The sequence below is a fragment of the Sebastes fasciatus genome, chromosome 13 (assembly GCF_043250625.1).
Source record: "Sebastes fasciatus isolate fSebFas1 chromosome 13, fSebFas1.pri, whole genome shotgun sequence".
Classification (NCBI taxonomy): Eukaryota; Metazoa; Chordata; class Actinopteri; order Perciformes; family Sebastidae; genus Sebastes; species Sebastes fasciatus.
This window is the reverse complement of record NC_133807.1, coordinates 23,267,984-23,295,030: the sequence shown is the minus strand read 5'-3', so window position 1 is coordinate 23,295,030 and position 27,047 is coordinate 23,267,984. Positions and strand designations below refer to the sequence as shown.

Genomic DNA, 27,047 nt, shown 5'->3' with positions numbered 1-27,047 from the left:
AGCTGCAGCCTCCGACAGTATTAAAAGCTTTAGTCCCTCCTCTGATTGGTCGGCTGTCCTGTCAATCATCATTACTGTACTGGAGCTGCTCGGCTCTGCCTCCCACCCAGGAACCAGTGAGTCAAACCCTGTCATTAACAATACAGAAGTAAACTACTGAAGTAAACTACTGTACAAGAAGAGCCTACTTACTTTAATTAAAGGGGAACTACTTCCTTTTTCAAAATTCATACACGTTATTCTTATGGTCCAAAAAAATATTAGCAAACATGAACAACTCTCTCTTGTGATGTCACATAGGGTATAAAGTGTGGAGCTGCTCCATAGACAATGAATGAGGAGAGATGTTCTAGATGACACTGAGAGCACCCAGGGCAGGGGTCAGCAACCTGCGGCTCCGGAGCCACATGCGGCTCTTCAGCTCCTCTCCGGTGGCTCCCTGTGGACTTTTTAAAAATGGAAATGAATAATGTTTTTTTGTTTACATTTTCATTTTTATTTATCATTTTTTTAGGTCTATGGTACGACGGAGTATTAGGGCCACATTTAGGGGGGGAAAAAAATCTGAGATTTCGAAAAAAAAAGTATTACGAGAATAAAGTCATAATATTATAAAGTAGTAATTTTATGTGTTATTTTCTTTTTTTCTCGTAAGGTTCTGACTTTATTCTCGCAATATTACGACTTTTTTCCTCGTAATATTACAACTTTATTCTCGTAATATTCCACATTTTTTTTCTCGTAAAGTTATGAATTTTTTTCTCGTAAAGTTATGACTTTATTCTCGTAATATTACGACTTTTTTTTCTCGTAAAGTTATGACTTTATTCTCGTTATGTTACGACTTTTTTTCTTGTAAAGTTATGACTTTATTCTCGTAATATTCCGCCTTTTTTCTCGTAAAGTTATGACTTCATTCTCGTAATGTTACGTCTTTTTTCGTAAAGTTATGACTTTATTCTCATAATGTTACGTCTTTTTTCTCGTAAAGTTACGACTTTATTCTGGAAATCTCCGATTTTTTTCCCCCTCAATGTGGCCCTAATACTCCGTAGTAAATTACATTTGCACTTTGGCCCTCACTGCATTAGACTTATATACTATATACTTAGACTATAAACTGTGTTACCTTCATCACAATGCTCAAATGTTTTGCGGCTCCAGACAGATTTTTATTTATTTTTTTTGCCTAAAATGGCTCTTTTGATAGTAAAGGTTGCTGACCCCTGACCCAGGGGAATGATCTGAGTATATTGGTACATTTTCTGTTTCACTACAATAGAATAAAGCTCATTTGGGTATAAAAAATAAAACAATTTCGTGGGTCCATAAAATCAGTCTCTCATTCATGGTCTATGGAGCAGCTCCAGACTTTATACCCCATGATATCACAAGTTTGAGACTCACTTCTCTGGCTTCTGGCTTTAAGGGAGAGTAGCTCCCAAATATTGATTGCACTTTACTAGGCCATGGAAATAACATATTGTAAAGGATTAATTAAGGTGGTGTCCCCCTTTTTATCCACAAATGTCAACCTCTTGTTGATGTTATTAAAAGTATAACCATAAAGAATGAGGTCACTATGAACTTACTGAAACATGTATTGAATGCTTGTAAAGCAGCTAAAAATATCAATATTCCTCTGCTGCACACCAAGGAAATTCCACTCATATCTGACAGATGTTATCATATTTACTATGTTAATGAATAGTTTTGATAATGGACTTGATCACACAATGATCTACCCCCAATCAAATAAAGCCTATCAAGAGTTATTTCTTTACAAATATCAAATAAATGTATACCCTTAAACTGCAGACACACTTCTACATCACAACACATTTTATGTGAACTACCTCAATAAATAAATTCCCAGAATGTTACAGCACAATCATTTACTTATTTTGGTTTTAATATACTTGTAATTGCCGTGCTTTCTGCAGGCAATTACATCACCAAGCACTTAACAATGACCAAGTCACATTGACTTTAAAATGAAATGTGAGCTCTGTGGAGTTCAAATCCAACTTAATGATTTATGGGATATATTTAGATATTCAAATAAGTGATGTTGTATGAAAATGTATTATGTTTGGCAGTGAGAGGCAGTTGTGTATTTGTTTTACGGACTGAGTTTTGAAGACACACAAGTGTACGATGAGCTTATTTTTCAATCTTTTATAAAGTATGCCATCAATATCTGGAGTTTTATTTTTTTCTGATGGATTGTTGTTGTCCGAAAATGAGAACACGAAGAGTCCAATCTCATTAAAAACGAAAACATAATAAACCTCTCCACAATGTCATCCCTTTTTCCTCATGTTGTTATTGAGGACTTCTAAATGGGCTCGGCCATTTCAGGCTAAACAGGCTTTGTTAGGAAATTCAAGGACAGCTCCTTAAAAAGCATTTTCAGTGGTTATGTAACCATTGAGACAATCTTACAAAGGAAACATGTAATTGCTGTTATTCGTCCCATATGAGTTGGGGGCTTTAAAGTTCAGTTAATCCAAATCACAAACTTTTTTTGTCCTATTTAACCTTAGTGGCATCTTGTCATCTACATACTGCAGTTTTTATTGTATTTGTTGAGGGTTTTCTCCACTGCTGACACAGTTTGTGGCACTTAATATTCTGAAATAAACTCAAATTCAGTGCAATCTAACCATATTAAAGTCTACAATTGTAGCATCAAAAATCCTAAATAAAGTGAGTAAGGGCCAACATTTGTCTTTTTATAATCTGTCAATATGCGTTACATTAACACATATCTTTTTGGACTATTATCTCTGTACATTGCATATTCGTTTTATTCTTAATACTGACAACCTTTGTACATCCTCTAGAATATATTTTTGTACATTCTTGCATCTCTTTGCCTTTTCAACAGTTACATTGTACATATTTTAATGTTTAACGTTTCTTGTCTATGCACCAATACACCAAAGAAAACTTCCTTGTATGTGAAAACCTATTTGGCAATAAACCAGATTCTGATAGACAATAATTTACTGAGAATAATCCACAGACCTCGTTTCAAAACGTGGAAAAACGTCACAAGAGCTTCACACAGACTGATCTACTTGAAGTACCGTGTTTGATTCAGATACAACGTGGAAAGAATGAGAAAAATGTTGCATTAACATCTTTTAAAGGTACAGTACGTAGGATTTTGTGGAATCTAGTGGTGTGGTTGCAAATTGCAACCAACTGAAACTACTCCCAGGGCTGGAAATTAGCACCAGCCACGCTGCTAAAATATGCAAATAGCTGCTAGATTAGCTTCTCTCAGAAACCAAACAAACAATGGTAATCTATTGAGTGTCAGGTGGACAAAAACAGTTGATTTCCAACCCAGTTTCGCTCACTCCTCCCTTTCCAAGATTGCGGTAAGGTGAGCCGCCAAGTGTAAAACCGTGGTAACGCCATTCGCCTCGCTCAGAGGCCATCCTTACCATAGCAACACTACTTTAGGAGCAACAGAAGTCAGACGGCGGCTAGTGGTACCAAGGTTTCACACTCTGTGGCTCACATTTCCGCCGTTTCGCAAGCGTGTCGGAGAACTACGGTGGCCTTCAGGTAACGTAAAAACACAACAGGCCCTCTCTAGAGTTTGGTTTGTCCGTTCTGGGCTACTGTAGAAACATGGCGGTGCAACATGGTGGACTCTGTGAAGAGGACCCGCTCCCTATGTAGATATGAAGGGCTCATTCTAAGCTAACGAAAACAGTTTCAGGTGATTATACACTAAAGAAAACATTGTTATGAATATTATATTCCATGTCTGCTAATAGATCCCCCTAAATCCTACACACTGGCTCTTTAAGTGTGTAAGGCCGTGTCCATTAGGTGATATTGCATCAGTATTAACATGCTGTTCATTTGCTTTAAGGCTAATAAACTATGTCAATAGCTCTGCTGCTATATAACAAAAATATGGAGAGCAAATACATTTTCTTATACAGTGGCACATCTAGACTCTAAAGCCTGTACTTAAGAAGAAAAATCAACAGATTTGTTTCTAGTAAAACTTCTACTTGCATCCCACATTGTACAGGCAGCCGGTACAAAGGGCTGATGTGAAGCATTAGTATAAAATTAATAAGTAAATATCATCACCTGAGCTCTATCACAAGCACTTCAAACCTGTGCCAGCTTTTAATGACTAAAGAACAGCTGTGGTCAAAGATCCTGTTTTAACATCTGAGTCTGGACCTGCATAATGTTATCATATCTCAGCAAATTTCTGTTTTTCACACGTCAGATCCTATAGGAGCAACTTCAAGGTCAGAACTAGAACTGTCGATTAAAGTCATAATACATCGATACTGAGCTCATTTATCATCTGTCTTTACAGCTATGTTTTATGTGCACTGTTCTCAACTCCCTATGTGCCGATATACATAAAGCAAACAGTCGGTCAGCGGCTGCTTTTAAAGGAAGAATCTTTCTTTGTGTGAGTTTATTGTCACTGTTTCATTACTCTGTTTTATTACATAATTGTTTTTACATTTGCTTAATTGTGGATGACACAACTGGGTATTACACATGTTGAACAAAAGCAAACAAATGAGATGAACAGTATAATATGTTTATCAGATGAAGCCTAAAGGATGTTGAAACAATACAGTTGAAAGCCCGATGGACGTCTCTGAACAACATCAAATAATCCTGACTGATTATCAGGGAAACATTTTCCTTTTGTTATCAAGATTGTTTGTTTTCTTCTTGAGCTGAGACGTAAGGATGATGGATTGTTTCACTAAGTGGATTAGTCAGTGTGTAGTGTTTGGGACACACTTCAAACATACTGGCAATCATATTAGGAACTGTTACTTCCTTGTTATCACTAATATCTCCATCATATTTCTGACAGATTACTTTGCAGCTCTATTTGACTTTAAGAAATCTACACATTACACATTTTAAAATTTTTTAGCAGCATGTTTCATGATATATTTTGATTTACTATCTATATCTAGGCCTATATGTGCAGTGTTTTACAGCAAAACGCTACTATTAACTACCGTACTTACATATCATTAAATTAAGGCTGTCAAAGTTAACGCAATAACGCGTTAAAGGAAATTTATTTTAACGCCACTGATTTCTTTAACTTATGGCAGTTTTTACCTCGTAGTGGACTATATTTTAAAGCTAGAGTGAAAATACCAGCATCATATGAAACTAAAAAAACCTAAGGAATCCATTGGTACCAACCAACCAATATGTCATATTAGCTTGTCAAGAAAGAGGCTAAATAACATTCCAAACTTATGCAAAACTTTGGCAAGGAAAAACTGGCATGTTCAAAGGGCTCCCTTGACCTCTGACCTCAAGATATGTGAATGAAAATGGGTTCTCTGGGTACCCAAGAGTCTCCCCTTTACAGACATGCCCACTTTATGATAATCACATGCAGTTTAGGGCAAGTCATAGTCAAATCAGCACACTGACGCACTGACAGCTGTTGTTGCCTGTTGGGCTTGAGGTTGCCATGTTATGATTTGAGCATATTTTTATGCTAAATGCAGTACCTGTGAGGGTTTCTGGACTATATTTGTCATTGTTTTGTGTTGTTAATTGACTTCCAATAATAAATATATGCATATATTTGCATAAAGCAAGTATATTTGCCCACTCCCATGTTGATAAGAGTATTAAATACTTGACAAATCTCCCTTTAAGGTACATTAAGAACTGATGAAAAATGTGTGATTAATTTGTTATTATTTATGGACAATCATGCGATTCATTGTGAAAGATAAATATTTAAATCAATTGACAGCCCTACATTAAATATCTTAAAAGTTAATGTTACAAAACTTGACAAATTATCAAGGAAGTATTTTCCCTCTGGAGCTGGTATGTATGACAGCTTGTGTTATTGTTTAACTAAGGAGGGGACTTTATCTAGGCATAATAACATTAATGGTTAATTTCTCGCTGCAACCTTTCAGCTATTCAATATATTCATATGAAACATTTCCAGGTAGATTGACTGACTATCTTTTCGCATTCTCCTTGTTGCCATAGTGCAGCTTTTATGGCTGTGCTGTGGGACACTCCTTCATAAGAGACATCACAAATGTCCAGCAGTGCATAAACACACATACTCTTCACCGACCTCACCCTTATCTCATGCAAATACTCCACCGCATTGCAACATTTTTCAATAGCTTGTGTTGATTTTCAGCATGGCAACCACCAAGAGTAGTGTGTCATATATCAGGAATGGATTCTAGGGAAAAGGTCTGCCGTGCTTAATATTGTACAAGGACGTTTTTCTTAGGTGAGCTTTTATTTTCTGCTGTTGATGGATTAATTCATCATGAGTTGTTCCCTAAAGCAAATAGGTTTGAGGTGATGATACATTTTTGGACCAAAGAGCAAGAAAAACTTTATAACATTAGTTAAAGATGACCAAATGCTCTACGTCGATCACAACAAAGTCCATTTTTAACATGTTAACCAGGTTTTTATCCATTATATGAAGGATAAAACATCACAAATGAACAAGACTAAGAGCTAACAGCTCTGTGAGGCTGTACTAAACCACAGAGGAGCTTCTAGCAAAATGCTCAACATCCGCATGCAGATGTTGAGCAGATACAGTATAATGGTCGCCATGGTAACCATCTTATTTTAGAATGTGAGCATGCTAACGTTTGTCTGTCAATCACTCGCAAACTCCGATCAAACAGTCAAACTAGGCAGAGCTGATCAAATATGAATCAATATTCTGTTACTGTAATGCCTATTTCTCTCCTCAAATGTGTTCAGAAACATCTTGTAGTGTACTGTTTAGCTGTAAAATTAGAAAGTTTGCTCCGGCTGATGGACGTGCTTGGTATTTCCTCAACTGATCTCAACATGGCTGCTGGGTCACAAACTCATTTTACAGCTAAACAGTACACTACAAGATGTTTCTGAAAACATTTGAGGCGAGAAATAGGCATTACAGTAACAGAATATTGATTCATATTTGATCAGCGCTGCCTAGTTTGACCGTTTGATCGGAGTTTACGAGTGATTGACAGCTGCTCAGAGACGGCAGGCTCCAGCTCGGCTCTGATTGGTTGTTTTCCTCCGGTCTGTGAAATCTTGCAGATGCCATTAGGAGTTGGAGGACACCAGAGGACACAGAGGCACATGATTTTTTTTTCAGATTACCTGTCTCATGCACTACTGTCAGGATATAGTGACCGTTTTATAAAATCATATAATCATATTTGCTCCAATTCTACCCACTGCTGCTTTAATGCAAACCATCTAGTTTAGTCTAGTCAGTAGGATTCAACTTCTGGATATCTGCACAGAATTACATGACAATCCATCTAATAGTCATTGAGATATTTCAGTCTGAACCAAAGTTGTAGACTGACTGACCAGCAGACATATATTGCCACAATAGTGTGACTAAAAAAGACTTATTTGTACTTTTTATTCAGTTAATCTTACTCATGACTCAGGTTACAGCCTCATTGACTGGCTCACCTCTTTTATATTGCTGTTGCTCCCCGTTCACTATCTCTCTGTGTACACAACCCAATATTTAGCCTCTTCCCAGCTTTGAAGATAAGAACATCATTCACGTCACTCTTACATCCACTCTGTCAACAGACCTGCGTCCTCTGGAAGGAGAAACAAGAGACACTGAAAGCTCACTAGCTATCTAACTAATAGCTTAGCCGTCCTCCCAGAGAGTTAACTCGGCATCTGATGTGGTGTCTTCAGCCAAAAGACTCCTCTTTGACATTCAGCTACTGTTTTACTGCCTCCATACTGGGCAACACGACTCCTTGGTTACTTAATAAAATAACGTCACACCTTAGCAATTCTTGCTTTAACTTTTACGGCCTCGATTTCTCATTTTCCAGTCAACAGTGAGTACAATGCACTTATCAATACTGACTCATGATGATGCACGGAAAGTTCTAAGTTTAGAAAAAATCAACAGAAACTTGATCCATATCATCATCATCACAACGTTCAATGGAAACACAGTCATTTATTAACTGAACGAGATGGGATTGGCACCGAATCACTTAGGTTTTGGGTGTGTCCAAAGGTACATATCGTGCTGGAACGATTTGCAAATTCATGTTTGCAAGCAAAACACACATGAAATGCTATTTTTTTTCCGTGACGACAGGAAGACAAACCACTTCTCTTTTTACTATAAGGAAGCGGATTAATTCCCAGCACACACGCAAATAATGAAATGGAAATGAGAAAATATGTATACAATGATGTGTGTGATGAAGTTAAAGGTTATATTTATACATATGTAAAGTGGTGGCAGTGCTCATGAAGGCGTCTCTAGTTGGGACTGATTCTTGTAATATTTAGTCGCTTGCTCATTTATATTTCCTTAACATTGTCTCTGAAATATCTACATTTATCTAGGACGCCTGCTTTTCTGTTTCTTTTCTTCTCCCTTCTGTGTGTTTGCTCTTGATTTGTGAGCTCATAAGCAGTAGTACTGGAGGAATAATTCACTGAGACTCACCACGAGTTAATAATATATGCATTCACTTATTTTCCCAATGGTTTGCTTACATAACGTTTGTTTACATAACTACTAACATTTACTGTGTTAATCTTTAAATAAATAATTAAAAGAAAAAAAGAAGGGTGTACTGTGTGTGCTCTTAAAAACCTAGAAATGTACTTAACTGGAACAGGGAAAGACTAATTTGAAGAAGATGTTTTAGTATGTGTGCTTCATCCTGAAACACCGGCTAACAGAGCAGTTTTATGAGGTGTGATGTGATTTTATGTGAGTGAATGTAAACCAGACGATCCATTAAGCCCTTATCTTTAAAGAGAAAGACTTGCTAGATTTGTTTTAATCCCAGAACGAGCTGTTGAATGAGCCAAGTGGGTGACTCACCTACAGTACCTTGCAATGGTATGGCATTGGTGTTTTTCCCATTTTGTTGCATTACAACGTGGAATTTAAATGGAATTTAAATGGATTTTATGTCATGGATCTAAACAAATTGGTGAAGTGACATGAAAAAAAAAAAATAGTTTAAAATAATTCTAAAAAATAAAAACTGAAAAGTCGTGCGTGCATAAGTATTCACCTCCTTCGCTATGACGACACTAAATAAGATCTGCTGCTACTAATTTCCTTCAGAAATCACATAACTAGTTAAAGGTCCAGTGTGTAGGATCTGGCGGTATCTAGCGCTGAGGTGAGGAACCAACTGAAGCCTCTCCCGTGTGCCAAGCGTGTTGGAGAGACGCCAAAACGTGAACTGCCCTCTCTAGAGCCATTTAGAGCAGAGCCAGTGCGTAGAGTGTGTGTGTACGTGGGAAGTGAGTGGTGAAGCAAGAGAGAGAGACTCCGGCCCAAGCAGGAAATGTTAACAGAGTTTGGTTTGTCCGTTCTGGGCCACTTTAAAAGCATAGCGTTGCAACATGGCGGACTCTGTGAAGAGCACCCGCTCCCTATGCAGATATAAACAGCTCATTCTAAGGTAACGAAAACACTTATTAACAGGTGATTATACACTAAAGAAAACATACTTATTAATATTATATTATATTTCCCCTTAATTGTGACATACTGTTCCTTTAAATGAAGTCCAACTGTGTGCAACCTCAGTATATATACCCCTGTTCCGAAAGGCCCCGGAGTCTGCAACACCTCTAAACAAGCGGCACCGTGAAGACCAAAGAGCTCTACACACAGATCAGGGACAAAGTTCTGAACCACAGTTGGGTTATAAAAATAATATCCAAAACTTTTGCAAGGTACTGTATTTGTATATCAGGCATGCATTAGAAACTAGAAACTTCTTATGAATTCAAGCCGAGATGAAGTTAAAGCCCATATTCTCCTGATCAATAAAATGTAGAGACGAAGCCAAACGACCAGTAAAAGGGAGTCATACTTACTAGATAAGCACAAAAGCATATTGCATTAGGTGTTCGAAGCAAACTTCTAGAAGAACACCATCGCCACCCAGTGGTGGAAATATATACAGCTACATTAAGCTTCAATAAGCCTCGTGTGCTACCAAACACTAATATGCAGAGTAAATGAGCATAGACTGCCCACTATGGCGATGAATGGAAATCACATGCAGTCATTAACAGAAAATGACGCATTTCAAGTCAGTGTAAACCAGGGCTATTACAGTAAACCGAAACTGAAACTGAAACTAAGCAGTGACAAATAGTATTAGTAAACTGAAACTTAACTTAAAACTATATCCCTTTGAGAAAAACTAAACTGAAATACTATTGCCTGGTTAAACAAAACCTGATAAAAATAAAATAAAAATGAACGTAAATTAATTTCATATATTTTTTTTTATATCACAACCAAAAAAAAAGATACAGCATGAATTTCTGTCAACTGTCGTGACACTGAACTACAGAAATTGAACAGACTTGACTTTCCAGGAGTCACGCTATGAGGTATTTGCTTCACAGCAGACACAATTGTGGTCCCAGGAACAATTAGGACCTCACTCACTGTTTTTAAATCTAATCTGAAAACTCACGTTCCTCTTAGCTTTCCCTTAAGGTTTTTATAATTACTATAATTTTATAGTAATTTTAGTTACTTTTAACTTGTGTCAGGAAATATTTTGTATATAATTTTATTCATCCTATTTTTATGCTTTTATTTGCATGTTTCTTGTGTAAATTGTCTTAACATTGTATTGTGTTTCTTTTACCCTTTGTGTGAAGAACCTGTATTTTAAAGTGTGCTATATAAAATAAATTCATCATCACTAAAGTAGCGCGAATTAAACTTAAATATTAAAGCAATTCCTATACAGTTCTCCAACCATGTATTTTGTATATGTAGTTACATACATCTGAGACATTATAGCTGCCGTTAACAAAAACAAACTGAAACTACCGTAAAACTAAATATATAAAAACCAAAACCTTTCTGAAAAACTAAACAACTAGCAAACACACTCAAAAACTAAAATCAAGAAGTCAAATCTAAAATAAAATAAATGAAAATTCAACACTAACCTTGGTGTAAACATCCTGCATTAGACTAATGCATCAACATGTTTAACGCCTCCTCCCTCATAAAGGAAGACAGTAACAGCTCTTGATAACAGTATTTTCTTTTTATTGTTTTCTCCCTAATCAGTTTTAAATTCATTGGACAAGTACAGTCTTGTGAAACACGTCACAAGAAGCTGGAAGAACATAAAAATGGAAGATATCATCAGCTACAAAAATTTGGCGGTGATAAAAAAAGGGAAAGAAATATAGTAAAATAAAATTTATACAGGGGTCAGAATTCAGTAAGTTATGTAGTGTTTTGTACATTTTTTTTGTAAACAAGCATATTGAAACAATATGGCAAATCAGACGTGGAGGAGGTCAAACTGAAGAGACTGAACACTGGTTGGCATGAGACATTTACAGAAACCCTGAAGCAACGACGTCTTAGTGGGTCACGTAAATGTCATGTACACAAAACTAGTCACACAGAAACATGACATCTTTTTTATACATACAACAGCATCTCTGCTACATACATCAATCCTTCACTCCGTTGTCCCTGGTTTACTGTGATATGAGGTATATGCGAGGCGGATTCTTGTCACCGCCTCAACCGTTCAGCATGGCAACGTATTATTTAAGATATTACAGCATTTGCATTCACTCTGCCATGATTAATGATTGCTTAAAACAACAGGCCATTGGGGCGTAAAGGGGTTCATTCAGCAGAGTGATATCATCTCCAGCACACAAGGCCAGTTGGAGCTAATGGAAGACAGCGTAACTTATTGTTGTCTTTACAAAAAAATTGTACAGCATAAATACATTTAAAAAATCAGCAAGAAATTACATTTAACATTTACTAGACAATATCTTGCACCTGCACGTCTCAGGAATAGGCACCCAATTACTAAGGGGACGAATATGCTTGGTACTGCCAGCACACGTGAAATATCTAAATGCATACAAATTTTTTGGTCAGCCACTTTTCTTTGCTCATAATGCATATGGCTGCCTCTCAGTAATGCTGTGTTCAGACCAAGAGCGAAGACAATTTTCACCTCGCTTTACTCGAGTGAGTTGGACCGCCGGGATCATTTGTGTTCATTGCCGTTACTCGCTGTAGACGCACCGGAGAGGACAAGGGGGCTTGTCTTCATAGATTACAAACACTTTTCTTTCCACTATCAACCATGGAAGAAATAACCACTGTTGCTGCTTTGTTCATGTTGTGAAAGTCCCAGATATGTCAGAAAACCAAACGCTGTTGTGTGTGGGTTCAAAACATCAAGCTATATTTACATACAGTGTCATTGCACTGACTGTATCTAACACGTCGCTACTGTGGTATGAAACCCAAAATAAACACAAGTTATGCCGAAATAACTGCCAAATGCGAATTTGTAAAAAGTCTGAAATCATGCTTTGTCACGTCAGTCCGCAAGACGACAAGCAAATAACTTTTAAATTGCTTCTTTTCTGAGTGGAGTTTGGATCGATCAGTGCCAGGCTATGCGAACATTGTAGATGCTCAATCAACACTGAACATAATGCCATCTAGGCATAAATACGGTCGCAACGTTGTTATCAACGGATCAAAAGGATGCCGAAATAACTACATCATGATGCCGATTTGTAAAAGTCTGAATTCATGCTTTGTCAAGTCAGTCCGCAATACGACAACCAAACAACTTTTATAATGCTTGTTTTCTGAATGGAGTTTAGATCGATCAGCGCCAGGCCATGCAGCTGTTCCATCAACACTCAACATAACGTCACCCAGCCACATTGTCGTTTCTACCATAGACAGTCTGTGGTTTATACACATACATTTATAGACAGAGTTTCGTCTGGTCTCTGAACAGATATGATGTACTATCATAGCTCCGGGTGCCCACAGACAGCTACAATATTTTTTCCCTCCATTTCTGATTCAACAATGTCAGGACGTCAGTGACGACAGCAGGAGAATCTCAATGCTGATAGGCTTTCGCGACACAATTCTGCGCGTTCGTGTCGCGACATTCGTGTCGCCCGGCACGAATTTGCATCTTTTCGCCCCTTTGCATTGACTTTGTATGTTATTGCGCCGCGCGAAACGTTTGCTTCGCTCTTGGTGGGAACACACCAAAACAGCTGAAGAAATACTCGATCACTAACACATTTGTCATCAAATTCAATAAGAAAGCAAAGCTTCTACGTTGGGTAACAAGTCAAAACTAAAACTAGAGGTTTGAATTACATTTACATTATCCCGATTAAATGTTACTGTATTTTAAAAGCCCCTCCCTCACTCCCAATCTAAACCCTCCCTAAAAGTATGGAGAAAGAGAAAATGTTAATGAAAAATCCCACTTTCACATATCAACCTCCCTCCCGACGCCGCCCACCATCCCCATAGAAACCATGCTACCCTAACAAAGGGTATCCACATCATACACCCAGAATATGTTCAACCCAGAAACCCCGTCAGCATACGCCCAAAACAACGACACGTCTCTGTCAAAAAGCCAGTCCATTCCTGACGTTTGAGCTTTCTTGATCCGACGGGGTACAATGTAAGAAAAACGGCTCAAAGTGCTAATTGGATTCTTTTAAAGAAATAAGAGAACTGAGGAAGAAGAGGAGGGCAGGGAAAGGGGAAGGCCATTCTATCGCTGCCCAACAGCAACCTCTATCGGCCAAAGAAAAGCCCTAACGTCACTTTTGTTCTCCAAAAATATACCAAGGACAACATTTACCCCCCGAACCAGCCCTCATTCTTCCTCTACTTCAACTGGCAGTTCCCCAGAATGATTAAATCTGTTATTTTACATTAATATATATATTCTTATAAATATATATAGATATATATATATGGCCCTTATTGAAGAAAACATGAGTTTCACATTGACACGAAAGTACCATAATCTCTATATAGCCAAGTAGAAAGTGTTTTCAGTGCTCAAGTGAGCTGGCAGCAGTCTGTTTATGTCACACTCATTCAACAAGTAATAAAACATAAGAAAAATCCTCTTTGAAGTCACAAATTCACACCAGGCAACAGCGAAGTGTGGCTCGCCGCAATAATTACAGTTTTTTGCGGCCCCCGGAAGCATATTAATGTTTTTCAAGCGGAAAGAAATTCTTTGTAACGAAGGTCCTGTTCAGACCTTTTATTAACATGCGTACTGAGGGATCGGATCACGAGTGGACAGCTCTACGTACAGGTGTGAACGCACTCAAGACATTTCATAGACATTGCGACTTTGCCGCTGCTCTGGTGTGAATTCGGCGTAAAACTTCTGAAAAGAGCGCTCACCGCACCTCGTAGGCTTCTCCTTTTCCACTTTTTCCTGAGTAATACTTTAAACCTTGTAACAGACAATAACTTTTTTTTTTTTTTTGCTATTTCACCTCTGGGCTATTCCCTGCCATCATGGTTATTTTCATTATTATTTTTTTTACAATTGTAAAGTTGATTGCTCAAACACCTCAGCTCATTGTAAAAAGAAATACGTCCGGTGCTACTCTACGCTTATTTAAAAAGTACTTTCAGTTCATGATTATTAAATGACCTGACCCTAATGCCACTATTATGACAAGAATAAACAGTAAATACATATTTAACTTAAAAATAACAGATACTTTAAAAAAATTGCATTTGCAGGAAGCCTTGCGGGGCTTATTGTGGGGAGAGGAGTGGGCACAAAAACGGAGCATAATTAAAAGAAAGATACAAAAAATAATAATAATAATAATAACAATAACAATAATAATAATAAAATAGGAGCAATAAAAAATTAAACATGAACTTTAACGAGTGTTCTCTCCCTCTCAGGCTCTCATCTGTAGCTTTGGCTTGTTGTAGTTTTGGAACCTGTACTTACTGGCTCATTGACATCAGATAACAAACTACTATACCCTGAGAATTCAGACACAGAAGTCCGTATCCTGTGATCCACCTCCCCGCCGGAGTCAGTGCCATAAGACATGCCACGGCCGTGGGAGCCAAAGGCCTGGGCAAAGTTTTCTATCTGGTAGGAAGGCTTGGTGGAGTCCAGAGAGGACAGATCCTGCGAGGGGGCCAGAGGGTAGACCACCGTGCCGTTTTTCACCGGCGGATGGTCCTTCTGGCTACTCAGGTCAGACGGGCTGATCTGGTAGGAGGAAGGAGGGGTGGAGGAGTGCTGCTTCTCCATCTGGTCGGTGAGCTCCTGAGAAGGGGTGAGCTGCTGGTGTGTGGAGGCCTCCAGGCCGCTCAGGTGGAAGCTGTGCTGCGGCGAGGATCCCGTCAGCATCGCAAAGTGAGACTTTGGCACAGAGGAGGGCAGCGAAGGCGAGGCCACCGACTGGCCAAACCCACACTCCAGTGGGGACGTAGTGTAGATGTTCTTGTCGGCGTAGAGGGGATTCCCCGGATGGGAAGTGGTGAATGGTCCTGAGGCGGGAGGCCCGGGGCCCAGAGGGAAGCTGGCACTGTGGCTGGTGCGCTCCAAAGCCTGCAGCAGGAAGCGAGAGTACTCGTGCATCATGACGGTCTTGTCTCCACATGGGCTGGGGGTGTCGTTGTTGTGGCCGATGTCGGAGCCGGGGTGCAGCTCCACGTGATGGTCGCTGATGTCAAAGTGAATGTCGTGGTGCGAGCCGTCGGGCTTCTGGGTGTAGTGGTCGAGGAGGCTCTGCAGCACCTCATCTGGGATCCCTGACTTGTCGAGACTCAGAGGCGAGTCGCTGTCCATCACACTGGAAACGACACCCTGGATGACAGACTGCTGGGAAGACAAGTGACCAACGCCGACATCGTACTCGTTGCTGGTTCCTCCAGCCACCACCGGCCCTGATGAGTTTGCATTGTTAGCTGCGTTAAGGTAGCGTCTTTTCTTGATGAACTGCATGGCGTCGTCGTAGTTGCTGCTGGTGGCCCCGACTTTAGCCCCGTTACCGTGCATGAGGCCAAGACCGTCCATGCCCGCACTCTGCTCCAACGAGCCTACTTTGGGCGGTCCCAGATCCGCTTTATCCAGGCTCTTACGGTTAGCCTTCTTGAATGCCATCTTTGGAGATCGGCCGTGGTGGCCCTGCTGCATGCTGGGTCCTGGCTCAGTAGAGGAAGATACCGTTTGATTCTCCAGAGAGTAATCATGGATGCCGTACCCTCCAGGTACAGCCCCGTGAATATGCTGTACCCTCACCCCTCCTCCGTCCCCCTTCTTCTTCTTGCGCTCCCCTCCTTCTCCAGGATTTTTGGACCTTCCCCTCTTTCTCCCAGTGTTCCCAACATTTCCCTGAGTGATTCCATAGCTGCCATGTCCCAGGTCTACACAACCCAGGTCCATCATCCCGGGATCCAGCCCCTTCTTTATGGCTTCTCCACATGTACGCTTGTGCTTAAGCAATCGGTCTGTCCTAGAAAAATACTGAAGGGAATAACACAAAATGTTGTTTATTAAAGGAACTGTATGTAACTTTTTACAAGTTTAAATTGTTTTTTATTACCAATGTGTGAGCAGGTTGAATCCTAACCTAAAAAATTGACTTTCTGGGTTTCCTCTATCAGCCTGTAGACTGCTTTTAATGTGAAGAACCACTGACCTGTTGGCATGTCTCACATCTGTACGGCTTTTCTCCGCTGTGAGTCCTCTTGTGCCTCTCCATGTGGTACTTCTGAATGAAACGCATGTTACACTGGTCACAGCTGAATGGCTTCTCTCCTGCATTACAGAAACAGCAAAGCTCAAGGTTAGTTGTCATTACAAGCACACAATGACTCGCAGGTTAAATCCGATACAATACGGATCACTCACCACTGTGGATTTTCTCGTGTCGCTGGAGAAGGTATTTCTGAATGAAACTCATGTTGCACTGATTGCATCTGAAGGGTCTTTCACCTGAAACGGAACCACAGAGATTTATACGCTTACAATGTTGCATACCGCAAATGGTCATTACCCTTCTTCTGTGATGTGGTTCACTTGTTCGGAAAATAACACAAGCACCTGTACAACGTAATGCGATCCAGTCACTTGGCCCACTCTTCACCAAAAGTAGTTGTTGTGTGGATATTGCAATGGATTGGATTCAGTGTTGTAAATTAGCACCAAAAATATGCAAGTGGCTGCTAGATTTGCTTCACTCACCAGCCTAAAAAACAATGGTAATCTATTGAGTGCCAGCAACAGTGGCAGGTAGACAAAAACAGTTAATTTCCAACCCTGATTGCATTGAATTTCACAGGCGATTGTTTTCATCCCTTTAACTACATCAACACTGACTATACGGATACAGCTCATTATTTTGTCGAATGAAAAACTTTTAATGATTAAATCTATTCTAATCCAACATAGAAGTCTGAATTTAGAAAACCTTTTTCTCACAACATCACTGGCTGTAAAAGTGTTCTCATACAGTATTTAATACATTAACATTTGTCAAGAAGTTGTGAAAAGAGCACAAATTAAAATGGACCATACAGCAGATGCTTCATCATTCTGGAGGCCAAAAAATCTAAATAAATAAAGTGATCAATCACACATGACCTCTAGCTGATATTCAACTTTTAAAATCGATTTTCTAAAATCACTGAACTGTGTACTCAAGCAGTTTTGTGACGAAAAAAGCAATTATCATGTAACAGCTAATCATTCTGAGACATTACGCAAATGGGAAAGGCAATACTCGGTTTGTAAAAGTTTACAGCTTGCCGCGCTATTATCCTGAGATGCTCTGTGTACAACGACGCAGCAAAAAACGGCTTCTCAAATGATGATTTGAATCAATGTTCAGGGGGCAGCCCTACTTCTGTGATGCTCAAGGTCAGGGATAATTTCAAGCAACCTAAATATTATGCACAAAACTGTGTTTACCCCAGAGCTCAGAAGTACCTGAAGATAATGTTGGATAAACTGTACAAGCAGTAATGATAATATTGGTTCAGTTTCTTCAGCTGGCATAATAAAGACAATGTTTTCTTTTTGTGCCATTATCAAAAAGCACATGAAGGACAAAATATGAGCATCATGTTGGAAATGTGCACGCTACGATACCTGTGTGGATGAGGACGTGTCTGCGTAGGTGATAGGAGCTTCTGAAGGATGCAGCGCAGTGCTCACAGATGTGAGGCTTGTTTCCCGGCGACAGGCTGCTTCCATCTCCATCCAGCATCATTGATTGCTGTGGAACAATAACGGAGAAACACAGAGGTCAAATTCAGTCAGCTGCCTTCTGTATCATCTGGATCTATTTAAAGGATCGGTTCATATTATTACTGATATGTATGATGAACACTATCCAAAATCATGCTAACATTTAAAACAGAGTTAATTAGACAAAATTACACATCAAGTATTTTTAGTGATATAAAAATGATTTTATTGGAAATTATTAATGCATTACTTTACAGATAAGGCTCATAACTTTGTTTTATTTGACAAAAAACAGGAATGTAATGGTGTTTATATAGACGCGATAACAACATGTTAACGCAAATTTGTTTTAAGGCCACTAAACTATTTAAAGCATTAATGCAACTTTTAGGTTGTAGCGGGCTCAGTTTTAAAGCTAAAGAAATTTGCATCATAAGAAACTAGAAAACCTGAAGAACCCGTTGGTACCAGCCATGTCATACTAGCTTGTCACAAAGGAGGTTAAATAACCCATCGAATTTACGCTAAATTTTGGCCAGGAAAAACTGTCATGGCCATTTTCAGAGGGGTCCCTTGATCTCTGACTTCCAGATATGTGAATGAAAATGGGTTCTATGGGTACCCACGAGTCTCCCCTTTACAGACATGCCCACTTTATGATAATCACATGCAGATTGGGGACAAGTCATAGTCAAGTCAGCACACTGACACACTGACAGCTGCTGTTGCCTGTTGGGCTGCAGTTCGCCATGTTATGATTTGAGCATATTTTGTATGCTAAATGCAGTACCTGTGAGGGTTTCTGGACAATATTTGTAATTGTTTTGTGTTGTTAATTGATGTCCAATAATAAAAATAAACACACATTTGTAAAGCAAGCATATTATTCCACTCCCATGTTGATAAGAGTATTAAATATTTGACAAATCTCCCCTTAAAAGGTACATTTTGAACAGATAAAACGTGCAATTAATCACGATCAACTATGGACAACATTGCGATTAATCGCAATTAATATTTTAAATCGCTGACAGCCCTGACTTATTTTGAATATTTAAAAAATACATTAACACTTTTCTTTGTCTTCATAAGTAATTGCTTATTATGTGCAATAATGAAGGCTTCTGAAAAAAATATGACTACACTCATATATATAAAATATATGACAAACCTTTGCCTCGCTTCTCTTCTTTCTTGGTTTACCCTCCTGTCCATCACCATTTGACCTTCGACCTTTTCTCCCAGTGGGCTCTTTTCCTAACTGACTCGGCAGCTGTGAGGATGACAAAGGCAGAGGGAGCGGGCCGTGAGAGTGGGACCACGAACGGGGAAATTACTTGATTGAAGGTTAAGAACCTTCAGTCTAAAAACTATCATGCAAATAAGTCCTACGTTTGTTGCTCATGCAAACAAACAAAACACTTGGACAATGTCTGGTGATTGTCTGTTGGAAACTCACTGTGCAAGATGCGGTTCTAGTGGGCGAAATAACTGCCTTAAATTTATTGCCTCTCTTTGCACACGCAGCCTGTAATTTAATGTGAGTGTCTTTCAGCCTCTAGTCTAACCAGAGAAATAGACAAACCGCTCACCTCACATACTATTTAGAAGTAAAGCTCTTCACTAAACTTTATCACAAACAATCTGCGTGGTGTTTTTATTCAAGAGGGAAGAAAATAGGTCCCCGATTCCACCCTTTTCATCTTTCTGTTTACTTTCCCTCTCTTTCCCAGTGAACATGCTGCACTTCAGTGCCATATGGAGGCTGACAGGGTAAATGTGGGGTGCACCTGCTGTTCTCAAAATCAGCACAATGTTTGGGGTAAAAACAGGAGGAAGTCAAGCCAAAATTAAATAACCAGTCCAACTTTGATTTTAGCGGTTTGGCTTTGTGTGTGAAAAACTGCTACTTTCTCACAAAAAGTGGCATCAGCGTGAGAGTAAGTGCAACAATTTGGGAGCACGACAAAATACAGATTGTAGGGCTCATTTCATCAACAAACTCTCCTAAGAATAAAAAAAAAAATCATGAGAATGTGTGGGTACTATGTGTTGTGTTAAAATAATATCCCATAGAGCTGCAACGATTAATCGATTAGTTGTCAACTATTAAATTAATCGCCTACTATTTTGATAATCGATAAGAAAGACCAGTCTAAATTCTCTAATTCAAGCTTCTTAAATGTAAATATTTTGTGGTTTCTTTTTCCTCTATGACAGTTAAATGAATATCTTTGACTTGTGGATAAAACAAATCAGTTAAGGACGTCATCTTGGGCTTTGGGAAACACTGATCTATATTTTTCACCATTTTCTGACATTTTATTGACCAAGCAACTAATCTATTAATCGAGAAATTAATCAACAGATTAATTGACAATGAAAATAATCCCTAGTTGTAGCCCTAGTTTCCGATGACTGGAAAACTGGTCAACTGTTTTCCAAGATGCGTGAGACCCCTGAAGAACGAGGTAATGATTAATGTTAGGTTACTGTTGAAAATTACCATCATTTTCATAATTAATTAATCTGCCGATTATTTTCTGGATGTTCAATTAGTCATTTGGTCAAAACAATGTTAGAAAATAGTAAAAAAAAAAAAAAAAAAAAAAAAAAAAAATTATTTGTTTTGTTTTTGTCCATTTTTCACCATTTTATAAACCAAACAACTAATCAGTTAATCAAGAATATAATCAACCGATTAATCAACAATGAAAATATTTGTTAGTTGCGGGCTTAATCCTAAACATAAATTGTCCTTGAGTAGACGATATAAAATAAAATCTGGCCCAGTGAAGACAATAATTCATTGTTTTTCAACAAACTTTCATCTAGAGGCCTTGATGACCTCTGATGCCTGGCTATTGTTAGAAGTGTGTGGTTGTGTGTATTTCTATTTGAATGAGCACAAAAGACGTCTGAAATGAAGTGCAAGCTCAAACAAGACAGCTGTGTCCTTGCCAGGACGTTTTCATTCATGCTGAGGCTGGATGACATCATCCTTCTACCCAGAAAGAGAAACAGAGGGAGGGGGAGACGGGGGGGCTCATTTATATTTTGCATCTGAAGCTGTCGGTAGATTTATGTCACCATAAACAGTTTCACACAAGCTCCTCCCCTGCAGCCGTCCTCTCTCAGGCTCCTCCCTCTCAGGCTTTTAAAATATCAGCTGCTTCACAACACAGCTCGTAGCGTAAAATCAATCAGAATTAAGTAGATTGTTTTGACTATTCTGGATGTATATTGCTCATATTTTACTCTATATTGGTCATGTTAACACATAACAAGTGCAGCTAATCAGAAAATGCACAAAAGTAGAAGCCTATAACAGGGTTCATACAAATTCAAGCACTTGATGAGCACATCTCTTGTAAACACAAGATTTAAAGTGTTGCTTTTGTGTGATTCTTTGTGGAGAAACTCGATTTTGCAGATCTGTCGATTAAATCAACTGTGAGTGTTAGTCAACTAAGAATTTCTTCAGTCGAGGACAACCCTAGTATGCTTTCACTTTGTTTATTTTACCAGCTGTTCATATTAGGTTTGCTTGCATGTTTGGATCACAATATGATACAGGACCACGGATCGTTTCATTTCAAATATTAAAACTATACTTTTGGGTTTACATGAGTGATTGTGTAGATGAAACAAGATTATGTTGAAAATCAAGCATTTTTCAAGGAGTATATTCAAATCCATGCATATTCCTAATTGGACAAATATATCGGCTATCAGCGATATGTTTGTCATTTTATTTTGCGAAATCGATGGCCTGCCTACAAAGAAAAGGAGCTGCTCAGTGGCTGCTCAGCAGGCAGAGAGAGACGTGCAGAGACGGCACATTTTCACACCTAACTCGGAGAAATAACGGTTTATTTCGACCAAACCAGAGTTAGTGATTGTTGGAAAGAATATATCGGTAATCGCTGATGTTGGGCTGACGATGATGGCTGGTCGGAAATGTTTTAACATATCACCCATCCCATAACTTAACATAACTTTCAAGACTTGGTGAACCCTGTATAAACCCTTTTTTGGGGGCGAGGGGGGTTATAACTAATAAGAATCAAACCATGTCTCAGAGAAAATTATCGACTGCAGCAAAAAGAGCAACAAAAGAAGATGGAAACCTCCACATTTTCTTTCACGCTAGAGATGGTGCATTGTATTATAAATATATTGACATTGCAGTTATCTGTGGCTCATAGAAATGAGCTAAACCAGGAGGTGCCGGGGGGCCTGGAAGAGAATACTTGAGGCAGCAAATCTTAACTTTCATAAGAACTTTAAATTTTATATCTGGTGATATTATCTGACTTAAGATATGTCAATATTCTTCACCCATCTCAGTGTTGGTTGCAAGAGCGGTTAGAGGGGAAAAATTGATGGCGTGAAATATGAATGCTGTTGTAGTACTCTTTGATTGATTTCTACCTGCTCAGGGTTCCCTCTCTTTTTTAGAGATCATTTTCCAGGACTTTTTCAGTGATGATCTAGCTGGTATGACGGACACTAATCACAGTGTTTCCGAAACATAATTGAGAGCAGCCTATTCAAAATACTCTTGTCCATAAACCATTTGAACGTTAATATGATCCTGAATATAACTTAACTCAAAAATAGCTATAGAAATCTTGTTTTCTGCAACCAACAGCCAAAACTCAAAGATACTAATCAGATCGTTTTTGAGTGAAAATTAACTTTAACGATTAATGAATTATAAAGATATTTGGCGATTCATTTTCTGTCAATCGACTCATTGTTTTAGCTCTAAATTCGAGCACAGACGATTTTTTTTTTATCAGTTGTACTTACGTTACCCATGTTGAGGTCATGCACCAGCAGGCTCTGGTTGTTACTGACTGTCACCTCCAGCAGCTCCGTGCTCTTCCCCAGCCCTCCAGGATAAACCGGCAGGCGATAATCGTGCTCTGACATCTTCTCCTGCTTGATGCCCATGGCGTGAACATAGTCTCCAACCCCGACACACCCCATGCGGCCACCCTGGGTGCCCATGCTGCAGTCAGGCGAGTCACGCTCCTTCTTCAAGATCATTTCTTGCGGTGGAAGGTCCTGCATGACGGAGTGGGCGGCCAGCCGGGTGAAGCTGGTCACCGGGGGCAGGTGGCTGAACATTATCATGCCAGGGCCGAAATTGGAGTCCATGCTCCCGTTGGAGCGCAGGTATTCATTGCCTAGTTTGTCTTGAATGATGTTCATGGTGGATGCCGGTGGGCAGGAAAACTATGGGGTGTCAATCAGTGTCATCCTGTGAGGAAAATACAGCGGTTAAAACAGTAATAGGTCACTTTTAGGGAGGCACTATCAATCTGTGATGATACACACAAATAACAGACAACAATTACGGAGCCAGTTAAGCTCAGTCTTCGGGAATCAGTGTCACGGCCTGTGATCTCACAACTGGGCGCTTAGTCGGATTAAAACTGCCGGTTTTGTGGGTCAAGAAAAGGGCTGCAGTCTGGCACAAGGACAAGTGGAAACAAGTAAAACTGGAGCTACAGTGTACAAAAATTATATCTGGTTGATTACAGTGTGTTTGTACACTTTTTTTGTTTACAGGGCAAAAAGGTCGCTGCGGCTGCAACGCTAGACACATGAGATGAGGAATGAGCGGATTGAAGTTCTGTGTTAATCTGTTTGATGGGCCTGTCTGACCCAGTCATCCTATTTGCATGAGCTTATCTGCCAATGAGAGTGCACACAGACAGACACGCATTAGAAAAAGACTGTGTAATTACGTGGCTGTTGCATAAACAAATGCATGTTTTGTAATGGCTCTCTGAGCCTGATGTTTAATGCAGATGCTATTAGCTATGATGAAGGTAACCAAATGTTGAGATGGTGTCTCTTTTAAGCATAATTTCACATTTTCCTGCATTTTTCACTGTATCCTCCTGGCAACCGAGTAAAAAAAGAGTCTTCTAATTACTTTTTTGTGTGATTTCCTTCCTATTTAGGGTTAAAAGAAAATCTTAAAATTTAGGCTTTTTAAACTTTATTTTACAGCATGTCCACTGTAGTGGACCACAGGACCATTTCAGCGTGAAAAGACTAAAAAAAGGGACAGATTATGGCCGTAGAGTGATATTAAACCAAGAATGCATTCAACTTGATTAAAAAAAACACATGTAATATCACTGGAAAGCCCATAATGTCCTTTTTAACAATACACCAGGGGGTTGATAGAGTGAGTCAAAAGAGTAAAAGGATATGCATGTGGACCAAATGTCCACTACAGAGGACACATGTCAATGGGCTGGGGTCTCAGGAGGTTAAGTTACATTAAAATGTATATTAAATAGTTACATGGGTTAACACGCATACACATATGCTTGGAGGTGACCTGACGTTAAGGAGGATGCATGTGTGTGCCCGTGTAAATGATATTTTTATTTATTTTCATTTTCTATTAACTTATTTGTTGATTTAATTTATTATTACTCTCATATTTTTGTATTGTTGTTTTTTTGTTTTGTTTGTTTGCTTTGTTTTTTTAACTCTACTCTTTCTTTTTGTCATTATTATTTCTTTTCTTGGTTTTGTTTATCTCTAGTGTATTTGATGGGTTTGTCTGTAAGCTCATCTACTTAAAAGTTGGTTTATAGACTGTTGTAATTACAAACAGTGGATTGCATATATTATTGTTGTTGTTTTTTTGCTTTGTTGTTGTTTTTTACTCTACTCTTTCTTTTTGTCATTATTATTTTTTTCTTGGTTTTGAATGTTGAGGTTGTTTTCTCTAGTGTATTTGATGGGTTTGTCTGTAAGCTCATCTACTTAATAGTTGGTTTATAGACTGTTGTAATTACTTAAAACAGTGGTTTGCATATATAAAAACAACCTTGAAAAAAGGGAAAAAATAAAGTATAAAAAAAATAAAAATGAAATGTATATTAAATAATAACTACATGCTTTTACAATCATCTTTAGCTACCGCATGAGAAACACATCTAAGCTAATGAGTGTGCTATGTGACTCTGATGCAGAGCTAGCAGCAATAACCTTACTCAGCTAACACAAAGCCATCTTTATAATAAATTAAACAACACTCAGACTGACTTCAGCTTTCTCAAACGTGTTTAAATAAACAAACAAAGTGTATTGAGAGGATGATTTAGGTGGTATTTGTGGGAAAAACTACCAAGCTATGCAATTAGCTCATAGCTAACCATGTTGGCTCAGCACTCACTCTCTTTGCAGGGCCCTTCTGCTTCTTCTTCTTTGTGATGCAGGATCAGCCAATAATTAATATGGCCATGCAATAACAGCAGCAGACGTGACGCTTGATTAACAACAATAAAGGAGCAAATATGTATAGAAAAAAACACCTAAATGATAAAAGGAAGTCTGTGCCTTTTTTAAGACATGTAAACAAAGTTAATTTTGTACTTTTTTTAATGCTTAAATTAAAGAATAAGTGGAAAGATATCGTTACACAAGACTGGAGCTCATCAAGGACGAATGCTGCTGCTGGTTAGCGACTAAACAATACAACTAATTACTTATTCTTTGGCTTGTTTTCTGCTCTCAAGTTGTTCTGCTTTCGTTTGCTGGACTGGCTGTGAAGTGATGGAGCGACACAACACCGAGCATGACCCATAACAGACGGCCCATACACAACTCCTCCAGCGGAACAATGATGCTCGCTGCTAGCCGAGGCGGCTAACCTAGCAGCTAACCTAGCAGCTAACGTTAGTACCCGCCGCGCTTTGTTGTCTGTGTGAGTCCGGGACGAGGTGGTTCAACCGCGACGGAGACCGCCGGCTCTGGACCGCCGGGGTTGGGTTTAGTGAATGAGTTTGTCTTACCGGTGCTGGACCATGACCTGCTGGTTCTGGCTCGCGTGGTTCGCCTCAGCGGTCCTCAGCGGTCCGTGTTTAATATCTAACGCTAGAGCCACAACATTGTTCTCCCGCAGCTGCTGGCTTCTTCCATCTTGCCTCGGCCGCAGAGCATTCTGGGTGCTGCAGGCAGGAGAGCGTCCTGAAGAGAGACACCAAATAATAATAATAAAATTAATTAATTAATTAAATAAGAAAATCTCATTATATATATACATATAAAAATATGTAAATATATATATATATAAATATGTATATGTATATATCAATTTACATATATACATAATATATATATGTATATATATATACATATATATATTATGTATATATATATACATGTATATATATACATTTATACATGTGTATATATATATATATGTGTATATATATGTATATATATACATTTATATATATGTGTGTATATATACATATATTTATAAATATATATATATGTATATATATACATGTATATATGTATATATATATATTATATATATATTTATAAATATATGTATACATATATATATATATCGGAGTTTATTTATATACATGTAGTTTATTTTTATAAATAAATCAATATGTTTTAAGGATTGCTGAAATATATATATATATATATATATATATGTGTGTATATATATATATATGTATATATATACATTTATATATATGTGTGTATATATACATATATACATGTATATATATACATATATATATATTTATAAATATATATATATATATATATTATATATATATTTATAAATATATGTATACATATACATATATCGGAGTTTATTTATATACATGTAGTTTATTTTTTATAAATAAATCAATATATGTTTTAAGGATTGCTGAAATATATATATATATATATATATATGTGTGTATATATATATATATGTATATATATACATTTATATATATGTGTGTATATATACATATATACATGTATATATATACATATATATATATTTATAAATATATATATATATATATATTATATATATATTTATAAATATATGTATACATATACATATATCGGAGTTTATTTATATACATGTAGTTTATTTTTTAT

At 38.2% G+C, this 27,047-nt stretch overlaps 1 protein-coding gene across 1 annotated transcript; it reads right to left on the bottom strand.

Annotated features, from left to right (window-relative positions):
• Nucleotides 1-11,089: 11,089 nt before the first annotated feature.
• Nucleotides 11,090-26,111, bottom strand: znf281a (zinc finger protein 281a). The gene is made up of 7 exons (XM_074656229.1): nucleotides 25,943-26,111; nucleotides 22,929-23,382; nucleotides 19,285-19,386; nucleotides 18,015-18,141; nucleotides 16,776-16,859; nucleotides 16,564-16,682; nucleotides 11,090-16,388 (listed from the first exon to the last, which is right to left on the bottom strand). Exons 2-7 carry the CDS (start codon nucleotides 23,331-23,333, stop codon nucleotides 14,814-14,816), a joined length of 2,412 nt encoding a protein of 803 aa, XP_074512330.1. The 5' UTR covers nucleotides 23,334-23,382; nucleotides 25,943-26,111; the 3' UTR covers nucleotides 11,090-14,813.
• Nucleotides 26,112-27,047: the final 936 nt, after the last annotated feature.